The sequence below is a fragment of the Anolis sagrei genome, chromosome 2 (assembly GCF_037176765.1).
Source record: "Anolis sagrei isolate rAnoSag1 chromosome 2, rAnoSag1.mat, whole genome shotgun sequence".
Lineage (NCBI taxonomy): Eukaryota > Metazoa > Chordata > Lepidosauria > Squamata > Dactyloidae > Anolis > Anolis sagrei.
In genome coordinates this window covers 26,578,315-26,595,919 of record NC_090022.1, presented here as the reverse complement: position 1 = coordinate 26,595,919, position 17,605 = coordinate 26,578,315, and the positions used below count along the sequence as shown (strand labels likewise).

The window sequence follows — 17,605 nt, the reverse complement described above, 5'->3', positions numbered from 1 at the left end:
GATACTCAAAGAATTAGTATCAAGTTTTATCACACAGGGCTTACAAGCTATGGTCATTTCTACTGCATTTAAATTGTTCATGTCTTCAATATCTTTTGTTAAAAATGAACTGGAGATGGAGGTAGTCCGACTACCTGGGAAGTGAACTCACAAGGTAATGGGGGAAGAACCCATACTTTTGCTGCTGCTATTGTTTGGATGGAGATAACATTCCTTCAAGGAGGGGTTAATAGGACAGCAGCACATCTACAAAAATTTCACGTCTTTTAAAATGAAAAGTATGTGAGGATATTGCTGAATACAACAGAAAGGTAGACAAAGTGCTGCGCAATTTGAAGTGACCACTTGTGGCCCAGTGCCTGGTGCAAAGAAGATGCAAAGTCATCAAGAAATACAGGTAGTCCCAGAGTTGCAAACATCCAACTTACATACAACTCATAGTTATGAACGGGGGGGATGGGCGTGACAACAGGAAGTGAGAGAAAATCTACCTCTAGGAAGGAAAATTAAATCCTGAAAGAATTATCATGGAGAAAAGGTGCCTCAACTGAAGCTTTATTACCAATCCTTGCATTCACAAAAAGTCAAATTTTGCAAAATTCAGTTATCATAGGGACCAAAACTGGGGTGAAATTTTCTGAACAGGGGCACAGGCAGCAAACACATGCACTCACTCACTCACACACACACAGATAGATCTGTACCTGTAGAATGTACTTTTTCCGACTTACACACAAATTCAACTTAAAAACAAACCTACAGGACCTATCTTATTCATAACTTGGGGACTGCCAGTACTCAGAATGAACTAAGAAGGAATGCTTGCTGGATTTGGAAGCAGAAGGAAAATTCCAGTTTAAACCCTTACAAAGTACCCAGGGACAAGAAGAGGAAAATGCAGTTACTTTGCACTTCTCAGAACTACTAGCTGGACTGAATCCTTGACCTAATCCAACAGAGTGATTCAATATAACAAGATCAAGTAATGGCTCAAGATCATACTGTTAATGTCATCCAAAAACAATATCCAGCTAACATGATGGCATAGTCCACGTAAAGTTAATCACAATGTCCTCTACTTGCAAATGTTGGCAAGCGACAAAACAGAGCAAATAGGGACTAATAAACATAGCTAGGAATTAAACGCTCTCTATTGTAGGGCTTCTTCTAATAAAACTCAAGACAAGATATGCCGTCATAAGGACTAGATAAAGCTTTTAAAAGAAGACACACAAAGCCTTCAGCACTCTGTTTTTTGTTTTTTTTGTCATGTCAGGAGTGACTTGAGAAACTGCAAGTTGCTTCTGGTGTAAGAGAATTGGCCGTCTGCAAGGACGTTGCCCAGGGGACACCCGGATGATTTTTGATGTTTGTATCATCCTTGTGGGAAGCTTCTCTCATGTCCCTGTATGAGCAGCTGGAGTTGATAGAGGGAGCTCATCCGCCTCTCCCCGGATTTGAACCTGCGACCTGTTGGTCTTCAGTCCTGCCGGCACAGGGGTTTATCCCACTGCGCCACCGGGGGCTCCAGCACTCTGGTGGATGCCTTTGAATGCCACACTAAAAAGCAAATGCAATTCTATATCTGTTGTTTGTCAACAAATATATGAGAAAAGAAGTAGCTCTTATCTTTGGATAGGAGCCAAAATGACACAGTGGCTAGTATACCAAGGCTGAATACAGTAGGCACAAAATTTAGATTACCCTGTCCCAAGTTTGTTTTGGACAATCTTTATCCTTTCTTGCACTCAAACTTTTTTCATAAGGTGGTTGTGAAGCTGTATTTCCCTAATGTTTTCTACCACCCAAAACTGAAAAGCCAAGACTTTGCTGTGTAAATATAGAGCTGCTATCAAAGGACCTTTCTACTGGAATGGGGCCTCCATGGTGAATGAGGCAACAAGGAAAGCTATTTCTGTGGCTAGTTCTATAATATTCTATATTCCAGAATCTGATCCTAGATTATCTGGCAGTGTAGATTCACATAATCCAGTTCAAAGCAAATAATCTGAACTCAGATCCTGGGACATAGGGCAGTGTAGATCCAGCCTGAGGCCCCTTCCACACAGCTGTATAAAATCAACATTGAACTGAATTATATGGCAGTGTGGACTCAGATAATCCAGTCCAAAGCAGATATTGTGGATTATCTGCCTTGATATTCTGGATTATATGGTTGCGTGGAAGGGTCCTGAGTTTCATTTTCCAGCACAGGGAGAATTATACTCAAAACCTTATGTTTTCACTTAGTTTCCATTAACAGCCACAGAGGTAAGTTAGTGTTAAAACTAATGCAGTTCTGTCTAAAGTGTTTTCTCAAGTCTGACCAAAGAACCTGCATAAAACCATACACAGTGTATTTAAATACTTGCGCTAGGAACAACAGAAAGAGGAAGAGGAGAGCATTAATCCCCCTTCTCTTGTCAAGAGGAGTGCACTGGCTGTGCCCACCAGGGAAACCGAATGAACCAGATTCTTGGTGACCTTCCAGAAAGAGGAAACTGCATTTTTTTTCCTTTCTGAGACTCAAGAGCGGGTTAATACTCACCACCTACTGCTGATGCTGTCCTGTGATTTGCAGTGTGTGGCTCCCCTTGGTTCTGGTGGGCTGACCTCCTCTAGGTGAGCCAGGGAGGAATGTGAGGGAGAGAAGTTATGCTGGGGGGAGGAAAGTGTGTGGGCCCCTGAGCCTAGCGCTGCACCAGCATCCAGGTCTGCCCCAGGGCAGCTGCCACCCAGTCGGGTCGGTGTTCCCGTGCACCGAACAGGATCTCCTCCTTCCTTGGCTTCTTGCTTTCGTTTACGGTACTCCAGCAGAGACACCTAGAAGAGAAAGGCAATTGCTAACCTCACCAAGTGCAAGTGAGGAAGAGCTGTAAAGCCAGGAGACCAGGTACAGATAGACTCTTTTCAAGCTGAACCCACACAGAGACAGGGAATATATGTACTTTGCCCAACAACTGATAATGATATCACACGATAAGGCAGAACTTTCAAAACATCTCATGTTGGTGACACACAATTTTTAGAGATGCATCATTTCGCAACCCAGTTATTCAGTATTACTAGCAAACTAGAAATTAAACCAATCTCTTATAACAGATAAGGAAACACATATAAACTGTAGTAATAAAGTGCATGGTGGCACAACTTATCTCACGATGGGTGTGTTGTTTTGTGGTGTGTGTAGGGGAAGGCTATAGTACAATGACAAATAAAGCTATTCTATGCTATTCACGTTTTTTAAAAAAAAATGTTTATAAAAACGTTGAAAATTCCCCAAAACTCAGTGGGTAAGTGAAACGTTCAAAGCTTGACGGGCTAACAGTGGTAAATGCCTTCTACCATTGTAGCAAATTTCACTCCAATAGCGTCAAAAATGAGGGAGAAAGGAACCCCTAAAGTTTCCCCAATTATAGTAATGATACGTAATTACTACAACAAGAAATAATTGTTATTTTATTGTTTTATCCCACTCCCATTCTCCCCTCCTTATAAATGCAATTTATACAGCAAACTACAGAAGTTACATTTGAAACACCAAATCTCAGTCTTAATTTTTCCACTTCACATCTTAGCACATTCTCTAAATAATTCCTAACTTGTTCCCACATCCTCTTAATTATTATAGTAACTTTTTCAATTTTATCTATACTGTTCCATTTGCAATTTGTTATTTTCACTTTTAACATATTAACTATATACTTGTCAGTTACTTAGTCAGTTTCCATTTTATCATTCCAACCCCTCACTAAAACAATTTGTACACATGCTATTAATTTGTCAACCACTTTTCTCTGTGTATATTCTTCTCTCCTTTATCCTTGCATATAGTACATCTCTATTAACTATTACTATTTGTAGATTTTGTAGATTTGTAGATTTAACATTCTATTGATTTCTCTTTCATTCGTTTTCTAGTATTCTTGTACTTGATTGCATTTCCATATCATGCGATTAAACACCCCTCTTTGTCCACAACCATGCCAACATCTGTCCCTTATCCCTGGTGAAAGTTGTGCAGGAATTTTATACCATTTTCCTTCTTGCTTCCTTTAATACATTGTACTTTTCTTTTGCTATATTACTTATTTCCCTTTGGATGTCTTCCCTCTCAATTTCCACTTCCATTCTCAATGTTTGGAAACTTTCATCTATTATTTCTTCTTTTACCATTATGGTTCGTTCGTACAGATTTTCTGTCACCTTCTTCTCCTCTCTCAAATATTTCCTAATCTCAAATGGACTATCCTGTTCTCTAATTTTTCCCTCCATCTAATAATTTCCTGTCTTACAGTCCAGCTTTGAATCCAATTCCCTGATCCTATCCAATTCTGAATTACTTTTTTTTCTACAGGGTTTCCATCTTCTGTATACAAGTTCTCCACTAACCTTTTCCCTCTACTTTCAATTAATTTAAATGTTCTATCTATAATTTCATCATTATTATAATTAATTTGCCAAATAGTTGCCATCTTATTCTCATCTTCTGGACTTGTCCCCCCCCCCCCTTTTATTGTTCCTTTAAAGGGTTCCTTAATTCTGTTTCCTCTCTCCTATTTCATTCTCTAAATATTATTTCTTTTCCTTTAGTGTTTTTATTATCTTTTCCATATTTACCAATTTTTCCTATACTGTATTCCCAACAATCTTTAGATTTAAAACACATTGTGAAATACTTTTAAACTTGGAATCCCCCAGCCTCCCTCACTATAACGAAAGAATAACGAAATTTTGTTACTCTTGTTATTGTAACTAATTTTTCACTAACTATACCTTAGAAACGCTTTAGAAACAAAACACCAGTGCCCCCTTGTTATGACCTTTGAAACATTTTTTTACTCGATCGCACATGCCTACTATCTAACATGGAGCTATCTGAGTTGTGAACAATGTGACTGGTAAACAAGGGTTGATAAGGGAACAACTTTTCATATCAAGGTAAAAACATGATATAAAAACAAGGTAAAAAGCATTTAATAGCATGTGTACTAAGCGGGTGGGGGTTGCCACCAAAAGCTATACAGGGCTGGAACTTTCCATAGGTGGCTCTGTGAAGGAGAAGACCCAATTGCATGAGGCGCAGAAACCCCTTAGAAGGAATATATCTTCTGAAACAGACCACAAAGCTTCCTCTGAGCGCTAATTATCCTCACCCTGACAAATCTGATATTGTTTTTATCAGTTTGATAAGCTTGCATTTTTATTACTTGTCTCCAAATAGCATCCCTCTATATATAGTCTCTTTCACATACTTCGGAGCGGTCTCACCCTTATTGCTGTCCAGGTTTTTCCTTTTCTGAGTAGGAAAGTGCCAAATCCCAGTATCCTCCCCTTCCCCTTGCACACTGTATTCATGCCAGATACTTGCCTTTTTCCTCTGCGGAGGGTTCTGAGGTGCTGATCTGATCCCGTCACATGTTCTCTCCCCACAGTGGGGCATGGGCCCATGTGTGGGCTCTTTTAGCAATGCTTGATCATGTCGGCCAAAGTATCCATCTGCAGGAGAACTACAGCAGCTCTGCTCTGGATTCAAAGGCTTACTGTCAGTCAGATGGAGAGACTCCCGTAACAAGCCGTCTGCCCGGGGCATAGCGTTCAAAGGCGAGAAGGCATACATTAAGTTAAAATCTGTCCGGAAGGCCTGGTCAGAGCTTCTTAGCAGCGTCTGGCCTTCTCCGCTTTTTCCTGGGAAGCTGGTCTCCAGGGCCTGGGATGCCTGATCTGAAGGGCCCGAAGGTAGTAGCAACAAGGGCCTTTCAAGGCTGCTGTTAGTGCTGGCGTCCAGGAATCCTGCCTTCGGGATGTCAAGGTCCGTCCTGAGGCAGAGCTAGAAGAGCCAACATGACGGTACAGGAGGGTGGGGAAAGGAAGGTGGTTGAACAGGGTAGAAAACCAGGTGAAAGGGGCAGACAGAGAAAAGGCTTTTAAGTCAGGAAAGACTTCCCACTTCCTCTGGAGAGTACACACTCCTTGCCCACAACTTCTCTCAACCCAATGAAGCTTTTTTCCCACCCCGTCTCGCTCTTCTTCCTGCCTTTTTCTAGTTGCAAAGTCAGTCTTTTCTTTTAGGCTGCAAATTTTCTGGCGAGATTAAATTTGCAGGGCCCCTCCCGCTTCTGGAAAGATGTGATGGTTCTCAAAATATGCCTAGCGTCAAGGCCACCATTTAACATAAAACATCACAACCATTTCAATAAAAGGTGAAGAATTAACGAAAAGTCAAAGGCAAGCAGGTACAACACACACTAGGTCCTCTCTCATCACTCAGCCTCTTCTCAGTAAAGCCATCACAGCCGCACGATGCAAGCACACTTCTCCCAACTTTCAAAAATTTCATGGCACACATGACTTTCATTAACACACAGTACAGAATTGGGCCTTTAAAGGATAGCTTGTTAACCCTGGGCAGAAACTGAGGTTGCCTTCTTGTATCTAACAAGTTTCTAGCCCTCAATCCTGCAATATGAAGTTCCAAAAACATGTACACTGTTACCTTAAGGCACCGAGAGAAGAAGCTACAGGAGGCCTTCCATTCAATGCAAGAATTTCTTTAGGAAGTATGCAGGATATAAAAGAAATTCTTCCATTGAATGGAAGGCCTCCTGTAGCTTCTTCTCTCTGTGACTTAATAACAGTGCACATTTTTTGAAACTTCATACTGCAATAATTACACATCTTATTCTACAGCTTAGAAAATGGTACATCCAGTCTTCTCAAACCCAAAAACGTTCAGAGATGCTGGAGTATGACTCCCATCATTCTTAGATTGCTCCAAATGCACTGCCTATTGGCCTCGAGCTAACCATTTATATATCCATGAGCAACTTCTACTTCTGTCAGCCACTTGTAACTGTGTCCCTTTTAGTTATATAGAAATGCCAACTCGGTAATGTTTTTATTGAGAATATCCATATGAACATTGTGCTTGTAGCTTGCCAACATCAAACAATTACTCTTCCTCAACTAAAAAGATAAATGTACTAAATGACACTCAGAACAGACATATCCCTATATCAAACTGTAGCCAAAGGGCTTAGCATACTGCTTAGCCACAGCTCTTAAGAAAAAGGCTACTATATGCTTCAGAAAATATCCTTTGAACCAATTCAGCAAATACTGACCTCCTCTTCATAACATACTTTGGTCAGATGAAAAATGCAGCTTCAGTGTCCCTCATAACTGTAGCACATTATGCCAATACATGAGAAGGGCTTATGTTTAATGGGGGAATGATCATAGCACAGTAGTAGAGCACATGCTTTGAATGCAGAGGGTTTCAGCAATGCAGTATTCTAGCCTCCAGTTAAACGAAGGTCAGGTACTGTGGGTGTACAGGTTTGTAGCATGAATACTCCTTCCTTTACCCTGTACATATAGAAAGACCAGAGCTGTGGCAGATGTTGATAGCAGTATACTCCTGTTTGGGACATTTAGGCTCAGAGCACTTTGATGTGCAATTTCAAAGGAAGTGTGACATCTACTACATGACTTAAACTAAACCCCAAGGAGTGTGATTTCAGTTCCTAGTCCTCTTGATGGGATGCTTCAGCATCCTAGAAAAGGCCCCCTTCCTCTTAGACTTTATAGTCCACTATGCATAAGTTTATTAGAAACTGCCTAAACCGTTTTCCAGCGGGGAATATCAAACAGGGATGGGAGCCAATCAGCTCTCCAAATCCTTCAACACTGGCTATGCTGGCTAAAGATCCGCAATTCATCAGCATCTGGAGGAATGTACACTTATCACCCCTGCTATACAGCAACAAAAACAACAACAAAAAAACAAACAAACAAACAAACAAACAAAAAACCCTGAAAGCTAAAACAGACTAATGTGCAACATTTTAACACATCAAAATGTCTTGCTAAAGCCACATTGCTAGTCATAATATAAAATCCCCCCAGCCCATCTGGGTTCTGCAAATCACTTAAATGTGAGGGATTTTATTTCTGAAGCTGTATTTATACCTTGAAGAATATGGGCTCTGGGCACAGAAAAAAAGCAATGGAACAAAGGAGTTGTAATCAATAGAAGGTCCAACATGCCAACCAAGGAAGGAAGAGGCTGAGGTTTGCTCTATGTGCTCAGGCTGCTTAGTTTTTCTTCATCTCTCCGTCCTGCCAGCCCCAAGGGAAAGTTACTTCAGAAGAATTAACTGCCAAGAGGTTTGCCTGTTCCCTCCCTTTCCCACCCAGATCTGCCTGGTTTCAGCTACAATAATAAATATCCAGCTCCGCTGTCCCCTTCCTCCAAAACTCCCCCACCCCCTCCCTCAAAGCACGCACGCACGCACACACACACACACACACACCACATTCACACAGATACACACTCAGGCACCACACAGACAAACTACACACACACTCTCCACCTCCAATTGAGATGGTGTGATAACTACCTCGGGTGACAGGGACTCGGGCCTATGCGCAGGGGAACTCTCAGGGGAGGATACGTTCTAGGAGGGAAAAGCATCTTGTTATTCATCTAATTTTACAAGTCAAGAAGCAAAATAAAATAAAGTAAAACAAACAAAACAAAACAAAAAACAAAACAACAAGCTTAGAGGTTAGCCACAGCTATTCTGGGGGAAAAAAACAAAAAAAAAAAAAGACAGAGACTATCTTGGGGGTGGCCTCAGCAGTTAGGGGAACTGAACATGTTATACGGATTTCGGAGGCTGACGTTGCAAAGAATTTAAAAGACTGACAGAAGCAGAAAAGGCAAGGTTACTACATTTTTAGGATCCAAGTCAAAGAACAGCACAGAAGTGAGAGAGTTGTCTATGTATTGTAGACCTGGGAAATGAGAGCCTGGAATAACATGGGAAGAGCAAGCCACCCACAATGGTCTATTATTGCCACCATCCAATCTAGGGCGAGTCCATCATTCTACTTTATGCCCGCACTGTTTTGCTTGCAGGTGAGGCTAAGGGCTACATATCTAGTATGCCTAGAGCAGACCACAGATTTACTTAGTTCACCATCTGGCTCTTCCAGTGCCCAAGAGAAAGCCCACAAGCAGTATATAAACACAAGAGCATCTTTTCCAATCATGTTACTTATCCATATTGGAGAAAACATAGAAACACTGCTAAGAAGCATATTATGCAGAAAACCTTAAGGTGGTTCTTTTTAAAATGGGCTACCAAAGTGCATGCAACAACACTAGAGTGCTTGCTTCAAAAGGGACACAAAGCACAAGAATGCCTCTGTTAATGACCAGAGATCCTACAGAGAAGCTACTCCTTTATTTTTTGTGAATAATATTTTTCCCAAATATTAAGTGATGACATCATGTCTGACTGTGAGATACTTTTTGAGACATGTTAATGAGAAAGTAGATTGCAGGGTAATGGCAAGAAGAGAAACAACATGGGCTATAAAAAACTCACGTGGTACTACGTGAGACAGACCAACTTGCACTATGAGGATCATGACCAATTTCTACTTTCCATATCTCAACTGCTTTTTAACAAGTTACTTCTGTCAAGAGATTCTTACATTACAAAAAAAGATTCAGGGAAGAACATTTCCCCCCTGCCTCCTTCCTTAGCCAGATTGATCATACAATTTCATTTATTCATGAAACAGTATCAACATGGTAATAAGATATGTTTTTCCCACGGTCACAACTTGTTTCACATCTACATCATATAACTGAGATGGTTCCATGAACTTCTTAAGGCAGCTAAATATGACATTTGTGTTTAGGTGTCAAACACAGGTCTCGTTTAGCTAAGGACTGGGTAATTACTGATCTTGTATTAACCGGTTTTGAATTATTGTTGTGCTTTTCATAGGTAATTACCATATATTCCGGCGTATAAGACGACCCCCAACTTTTCCAGTTAAAATATAGAGTTTGGGATATATTTGCCGTATAAGACTACCCCTCTTCCAACGCACACCAAATTTTTTTAAAGCATCAGATTTAATTTCAATATGGTAATTTTCCTATTACTGTACCTCCTTCTCTGCCTCTCAGATCTCGCAAATGCGCACCTGCACCGCTTCACTGCAGTCTTCAGGAGTGAGATCTGAGAGGCAGAGGGGTAAAAGAGGTGTCTTGGCCCAGAGCCACTCTACCTCTTTTTTCCATACCCCGGGTGTCCCGGACGCCTGCAGCTTGCTCCGCCCTTCACTTACACCTTCCTGGTGAGGCACCCTTCACCTCACCATCGGGACTGCATTAAGTGCACGAATCCTGATGAATGGATTTTCTTCTACTGTACTTGTGCAGCATCGCCCTTAATGCTTTCATACCGTCGCTGCATACGGCAGGGATACAGCCACTGCCATTTTTGACCTCCCCCCCCCACCACCATATGCAGCAACCACAGATTCTCCAATCCGATTGGAAGTTTCAGCACCCGCTCTATAAGACTACTCCCATGTATAAGACTACTCCAGCATATAAGACTACCCCCATGTATAAGGCTACGCCCGTGTATAAGACTACTCTTGCTTATAAGACAACCCCACCTATAAGACATCCCCTGACTTTTGAGAAGATTTTCTTGGGTTAAAAAGTAGTCTTATACACCAGAATATAAGGTACTTATCTGGTGGCTTCATGGTCATATGAATGTTTTTGTCTGCCATATAGTGATGCATATATTGTTTTACATGTTCTTTATGGATTATGTTTATTGTTATCAACACACTAGTTTTAAGACAGTTGTCTAACAACATTTATTGTGTTGCCTTTACAAAACTTCTATTAGAAAAACAACAAAGAAATACAGTAGCTTAAATAAAATAAGATGCCAAGAATGAGTAGAAAGTAGTGAGAAAGAAAGGTCTCAGCACAGAAAAGAAGGGACAGGGGTAGAGGGAAGCTTACTGACTACAAGATGTCTTTCCTATATACAAAGAAAATGATGTGCAGAGGGCAGCGGTTTGCTCCCCTCATCTGCCAACCACCACAAAAACCATTTTCTGTGGCCAAAATCGGCCCCCAAATTATAACAGGAATGATCAGGAATCACAAAATAGCTTCCAGTAAAAACATGAAGGTGAGCATTGGCCCTTGCTGTACAGCAGTGTTTCTCTACCTTCCTAATGCCGTGACCCCTTAATGCAGTTCCTCATGTTGTGGTGATCCCCAACCATAACATTATTTTCATTGCTACTTCATAACTGTAATTTTGCCACTGTTATGAACTGTAATGTAAATATCTGATAGGCCGGATGTATTTTCATTCACTGGACCAAATTTAGCACAAATACTCAATATGCCCAAATATGAATATTGGTGAGGTTGGAGGGGAGGGGGATTGATTTTGTCATTTGGGAGTCTTAGTTGCTGGGATTTATAGTTCATCTACAATCAAAGAGCATTCTGGATCCCACCAATGATAGAACTGGGCCAAACTTCCCACACAGAACCCCCACGACCAACAGAAAATACTATGTTTTCTGATGGTCTTTGGTGACTCCTCTAACACCCCCTTGTGACCCCCCCCCAGGGGTTTCGACCCCCAGGTTGAGAAACGCTGCTGTACAGTTTTTGTTACCCCTGCTGGACAGTTATCAACGCACCTAAGCTCAAGCCAAAAGGACAGACAGAATTAAATACCGCAGTGTTCTGACTACAGAAAAGCTACTAATTACAAAAAAAAATTGCCTTTTCTAGCTTTCACAGTTGTGAATATACGCTTGGAGAATATGAAAATGAGGTCTGATAGAATCCCACTGGTCAGAGTAACATGTGAATTAAGTTTCTAGTAATACACAATCCTCGTTGTTGGCAACAGTAGAATTCCGTAAACAATAAAACTGCAGAATTCTACAAAGTTTTAGGAATCACACAAATTGCTCTGTGCATAAAGGTTGCAGAGCATTAACTTTATGAGTTATGGTTTTCTTTATGTAGAATTACTATACTTTTAAAAATGTAGAAAATGGAAAAGTCCCAAAGTATAGTGGATCTGGACTCCAACTTCTCAAGACGTAGATGACCCAACTGCCATCTAAGTATTTCTGCAGATTTATTAAAGTTTTGCCCATACTTCTCAGTGGTGAACCCCCAGAATGAAATCCACCCCCACCCCCATCCTGAGCATACAGTTGGCACCAGATAAAGTAAAACAACAGAACACTTCAGAATAAGAGGAGAGGCTTCTGTTTAAACAGAGGGAATTACAAAGAAACAAGACCACCACCAAAGCTCATTCATGCCTTGCACTCAAAAGCTTAACTGATGCTTTGAATAAGAGCGGGAAATAAGCAATAAGAGGAATAGGGAGGCAACGTCATGCCGATGGAGAAATTCTGAGATGGGAGACAGATCAAGTTTTCTAAAGCTTTAGGGATACATGCAGAACAGAAGCAGAGGTTGGCAATGTAGCTGGGTACTAAATGCAGGGCTTGGGTGAGGGAATGTACAAGCTGGGGTTCAGATGACATTGTGGGGACAAATACCCACAATATAATAATCTGGAATTTTGCGCACTCTAGCATCCATTTACTGTGCATAAGGATAAAGAATGAGGCCTCAGTCTATTGGTACTCTGAATTTGTAAAGTAACGCTGAAAAGCCATCTACACATTTCTGAAGCCTGTGTCCCTTCTTAACAGTTTTGATGCACTAAGCCAGCAAGCAGATTTGCCATTCCCACCCGCAGCCCCAGCTTACCTCAAACTGTAGTGGAGTATTGCAACGGCTAGCAGCCAAAGAGGGAATTGGTGAGAAGATCATGCCACATCCACTACGACATTCCTCATCTCCTGGCACAGATGAACAGGAGGTGGTAAGATGTGGGCTCAGCGAGTCTGGAACGGAGGAGTCAGGAAGTGGGGGAGTGACAGGAGAGAGCGGCCTCAACAACTTGTTGACGCTCTGTTCCATGAAATACCGAGACTTCCACTTCTTCAGGGGGCTCAGTACATCTGAAAAGTAACATACAGTCAAAATGGTGACCCTATCATTATGAAGGCCTAATCTGTGCTCAAGGTCTGCTCCCTCTACAGCTATTCTCACATCTGTAGCCTTTGCTCCTTTTACTATTACCCTTACATTTGTAGCTTTATTATTTATTTATTTTATTTGCAGTATTTATATACCACTTTTCTCACCCCTGGGGGGACTCAAAGCAGTTTACACATAGATGGCAAAATTCAATGCCTTACTTTGGGCACCAACACAATGCCAATACACGATGCACTAACAGTTTCTCAACTCTGCTGAAAATATTCTAAAGGAGGACAGCACACTGAAACAGAGCAAGCCGAAAATAACCATTTTAACCAGCCATAAAACCGGGACACTTTCAGGACTCAAGAGGAAATGATAATTTGAGATAAGAGCTCAAGGCAGCTACTGCATACTCTTCTAGCATGGATGGATCTATAGCAGTGGTTCTCAACCTGGGTTCCTCAGATGTTTTTGGCCTACAACTCCCAGAAATCCCAGCCAGTTTACCAGCTGTTAGGATTTCTGGGAGTTGAAGGCCAAAAACATCTGAGGAACCCAGGTTGAGAACCACTGATCTATAGTAAAGAATGAAGTTCCAGGAAAATTGTGCTCCTTGATTGTTTCCAGATCTGCACTAACACAACAACAGCAGCAGCAGCACACACCTTGATGAAAGACAGGGTTTGGGCTAAGCTTTACACAATTACTGATTTAGATTAATTCCTGGGTCTGTAATGAAGATTGTTCTTAAATTTGTTTAGGCAGATGGAAAAATACGGCACTGACACAAGCAAGGCTGAAGTAGAAAAGAAACAGACCAGCATGTTGCTTTTAGCAGCATCTGTATTACTGCTCCTAAACATCTCCTTGCAAGAGACCTATCACTGGTAAGATCTAGACATCAATTTGGCAAATGGTTCTGCTTGAAATTATTTTTGAATGTTCCCTCAATGTGAGTGGATTCCTTTGGTCTGTCATCTCCAATTCCATTTTGCAAATACTCTTCACTGATAAGTCTCTATTGATTTCATTGAACTGGATCTGTCTTTTGTAGACTGAAGGGTTCAGAGTTTCCTCAGGGAAATAAGGCCGGTTACAAATAAATTATTATTATTATTATTATTATTATTATTATTATTATTATTCTACATAATGAAGGTGCTTCCATTTAATTTTGGGGACTCTCCCTTTCTTCCTGGTACAATGGTTCATCACACACAGAGGAGGCTGCTGTGAGGAGCAGCAGGATGAAAACCTGCTTCTGGCAGCTATATTTTATGTGACTAAAATTGGATCTACCATTTCATGATTGCCCTGCAGTAGCATCTGCAGGACAACAGTGAGTACAGCAGTGAAGTAAAGACTACCTCTTGAAGAAAAAGAAAGTATTTTCCATTTTTCTATGACTATGGAGCCTTGTTTCTCTACACACAGTCTAATCTCTCCTAGTAAATCAATGCTTCATAATACAGGACACTGTCTATGACTATCTTAGGTCTTGCACTACACTCAAGACATCCTTGTAGTGCAAGACCTATGATATTGACACAGTTATTATCCAAGGGTCCTTCCAGATAGGCCCTATATCCCAGGATCTGATCCCAGGTTTTCTGTTTATCCCAGATTATCTAGCAGTGCAGACTCCTATAATCCAGTTTAAAGCAGAAAACCTGGGATATAGGGCTTCAAGAATCATGCAGTCAGACCCCACTCAGGACTCCAGACAATTCCCATCATTCCTCCAGATGTGCAAGGGGCTGCTTTCTAGCTCCTACGTGGACAGCAAAGTATTTAAAGCAGTGTTACTGGAAGTGATGGTTCCCAGAGTGGTCCTTGAATCATTGACTACTGGTCCCTAGCAAGTTTCAAGGAAACAAACACTTGCAGCCAACAGCCAAAAACATATTATTAGTCCCCGACACATCAGAAAATGCTGATGTCCCCATTAGATATCCTGATTAATATTGCTTTAAAAGAAATCTTGGTCCTCAATATTTATTCTGCCTCATGGAGAAAGGACTCTCATCCTAACAACTCATTCTCTGGGAGAAGAGTAGTCACTGGACAGCTGTAAATGGGAGATCGTGTGCCAATGACTCCCCAGCCAGTTTTCTAATTTCATTGCTATTCACTTTGTGTTGTATTGCTACTACTGAGCGACTATTCTAAGACACTGACTTTCACCTGTAAACTATCTCCTACGTAAGAATTTTGTGGGGGAAAGCTTCAGTTTCCCATCCCCCATAATCCTAAAATTGGATGAATTACAAAAATATATGCTTCCCAACTCTTAATCTCATCCAGAGCTTGGAAGTACTAAGTCACATGAGGAAGCACAACCAAATAGTTGTAATAATGTGATTATTTTTTATACTCAGATATATGGCCACTGTGCTGGAAAAGGGTTAAATGCCAGCTCTTGTAATGCCTTGTGCTTAGTTGTGGGCATTATGCGAGCAATGAGGTAGAAGGAAGGAAAGCGAATTTTATACTGAAGACTAAAACTTACAGAATTCAACGTTTTTAAATTATTAAAATAGTTAATTGGCTTCTTTTGAGAAACGACTAAATAACTGCACAACAAGCAATTGCTTGTTGACTGTTGTGACTAACTAGGTCAGCAACTAACTCCTTTGGCTGGGTATATGTAACTGCAACTAATTACTTTTAAATATAACTTTCCAAGTTTTTTTTACATGTTGTAATAAAATTCATTCTGACTCCCAAGGCCCATGAAAGTCAGATATTGTGACCTTTTAAAATACCACCTTTTATGCAAGCACCAATCCACCCCGAAGCCTCTCAGAAAAAACAGTGACTATATTGTTGTTTATGTTGTGTGCTCTCACTCATAATTATTAATTTGCCCAGAACTACTGCTTTGTCCACTTTACGCGCCTCTAACCTTTGTGCAACAAACAGTTATCTGTACACTGCCTAGGGCCTCGTCTGACGTCCTTGGAAAACTGATCCCTGACTTGGGTAGATCGCCACCCTCTTCCTCTGCAAAGACAGATGCAAGGTTACTATTTTTATAACTCAGCTTTTTCCTTTTTTCACAGATGTAATCTCCTGTGCTAGAGAGTGGCTGCTCAGTAACCAGGTGCCCACAGTTTTAACCAGTTGCTTCCCCAACAACTGGTTAAAAGGCAGACGAACTGCCAAGGAGAAGGAGATGGTTTTCACACAGTATGCTTCTTGCTTGCACGTAAGCTAGATGTCTACTTCCTGGGGAAAGTAGGGTCCCTACTCTCTCATCTCTGAGAAGAGAGGGGTCCTTTCCGCTAGTATTGACATTAATATGCCTTTTTATTGTGCCCAGCAGATGTCTGAATGAGCAGCCACTTAGCAAAAAGAACTCAATTCATGAAGCATATACAGTTTTGCCATTTGTATTTCTTGCATTCCAGATGATGGGGAGCATCTAAGGGGGATGGTGACACATTTTAAGGTAGACCTGTATCACCAGCAGCAGACAATGCCAATCTCAGTTTACTATCTGTACCTATATTTGTCCAGATTGGGTCAGTATCATAAGGCCAAAGTTAAGGAGCTAAGGAAATAACCCTCTAGGTTTTTTTATTTGTTTTGTTTTTTGTTTAGAGGTTACTCTTTTGTCGTTTCTCATCATGTGCTTTGGGGTAGAAATAAATCTTCCTGTCTATCACAAGGCACAATGGTATCTCAACCAACCTGCATTTTCCTTGCAGATGCCAGAAGTGCTACTGCTTTCACTGCTTTGGTATAGACACTGTATTCTGTTCTCTTGGGAGGGAGCCGAAGTTTGAGTCATCCCTTCTTCTAGAGCTTGCTTTATCCAGCGCTGTAAAAACAAATCGTGTTCAATCCAATGGCTATCTTACAAATGTAACAGACGGTAGATTTTCATGTGTGTCAATCAATGCTACTCACCTTTTTAAAAGTGAAAAGTCAGATTTTGATACAAATAGACCAATTACGAGGGTTATCCGGAAAGTAAAGTTACAAGATTTTTTTAAAAATACAAAGAATGAATATATCTTGATTAAACTTATATGGAGTGTAGAATAGGTATTACATTATTTTCCCATATGATCACAATTCAGTTCAATACATTTTGTCATCCGTGGGATGAGTTTTTGATGCCTGTGTCATAGAAGTTTCCCTCCGCCTTTTCCAGCCAGTTCGTCACTTCAATTTTCACCTTGGTGGCAGTGGAAAACTGTTTTCCACCCAGGTGTTCCTTCAATTTAGGGAACAGATGAAAGTCACTGTGTGCGAGATTGGGGCTGTGAGAGGGGTGGCTTAAAACATCCCAACCAAATGAAGTCAACAACTCTTGTGTTCCATGAGCAGTGTGCAGATGCGCATTGTCATGAAGAAGACAAGATTCCCGCCATCAGCATCCCATTACATTTTTTAAAGATGGCTCTGCAAAGTTTCTTCATTGTCTCACAATATATTCCATACCCATTTTGTCACATGTTGTCTTGACATTATGTCCTCTCCATAAACTGGAACGATTTTGTGATGAATCACAGTGGCGTTCATGCCCTTGGCATTTAAGTAGCATATTACAGTGCAAACCTCACACTTGTAGGGAAACGGAATGAGGATGCTCATCTCTAACCTTCACCACAATGCCAGTCAACGAGCTACTGACGACTGGCACTGCTCATTCACTGTGAGAGCTACCTGCCCTGTGAG

General features: G+C 41.0%; 1 protein-coding gene across 2 annotated transcripts in view; it reads right to left on the bottom strand.

The window, feature by feature from the left end:
* The window catches only part of SETD5 (SET domain containing 5), a 68,545-nt gene that overhangs the window by 4,493 nt on the left and 46,447 nt on the right, over positions 1 to 17,605 (bottom strand). The window contains exons 17-21 of one of the 2 annotated variants that reach the window (XM_060766546.2): positions 16,613 to 16,742; positions 12,641 to 12,894; positions 8,403 to 8,459; positions 5,372 to 5,830; positions 2,549 to 2,823 (exon numbers count right to left, since the gene is read on the bottom strand). In XM_060766546.2, the coding sequence (XP_060622529.2) occupies positions 2,549 to 2,823; positions 5,372 to 5,830; positions 8,403 to 8,459; positions 12,641 to 12,894; positions 16,613 to 16,742 (1,175 nt within the window). The remainder of the gene's footprint in view (positions 1 to 2,548; positions 2,824 to 5,371; positions 5,831 to 8,402; positions 8,460 to 12,640; positions 12,895 to 16,612; positions 16,743 to 17,605) is intronic. The other variant, XM_060766547.2, reaches the window with a different exon arrangement.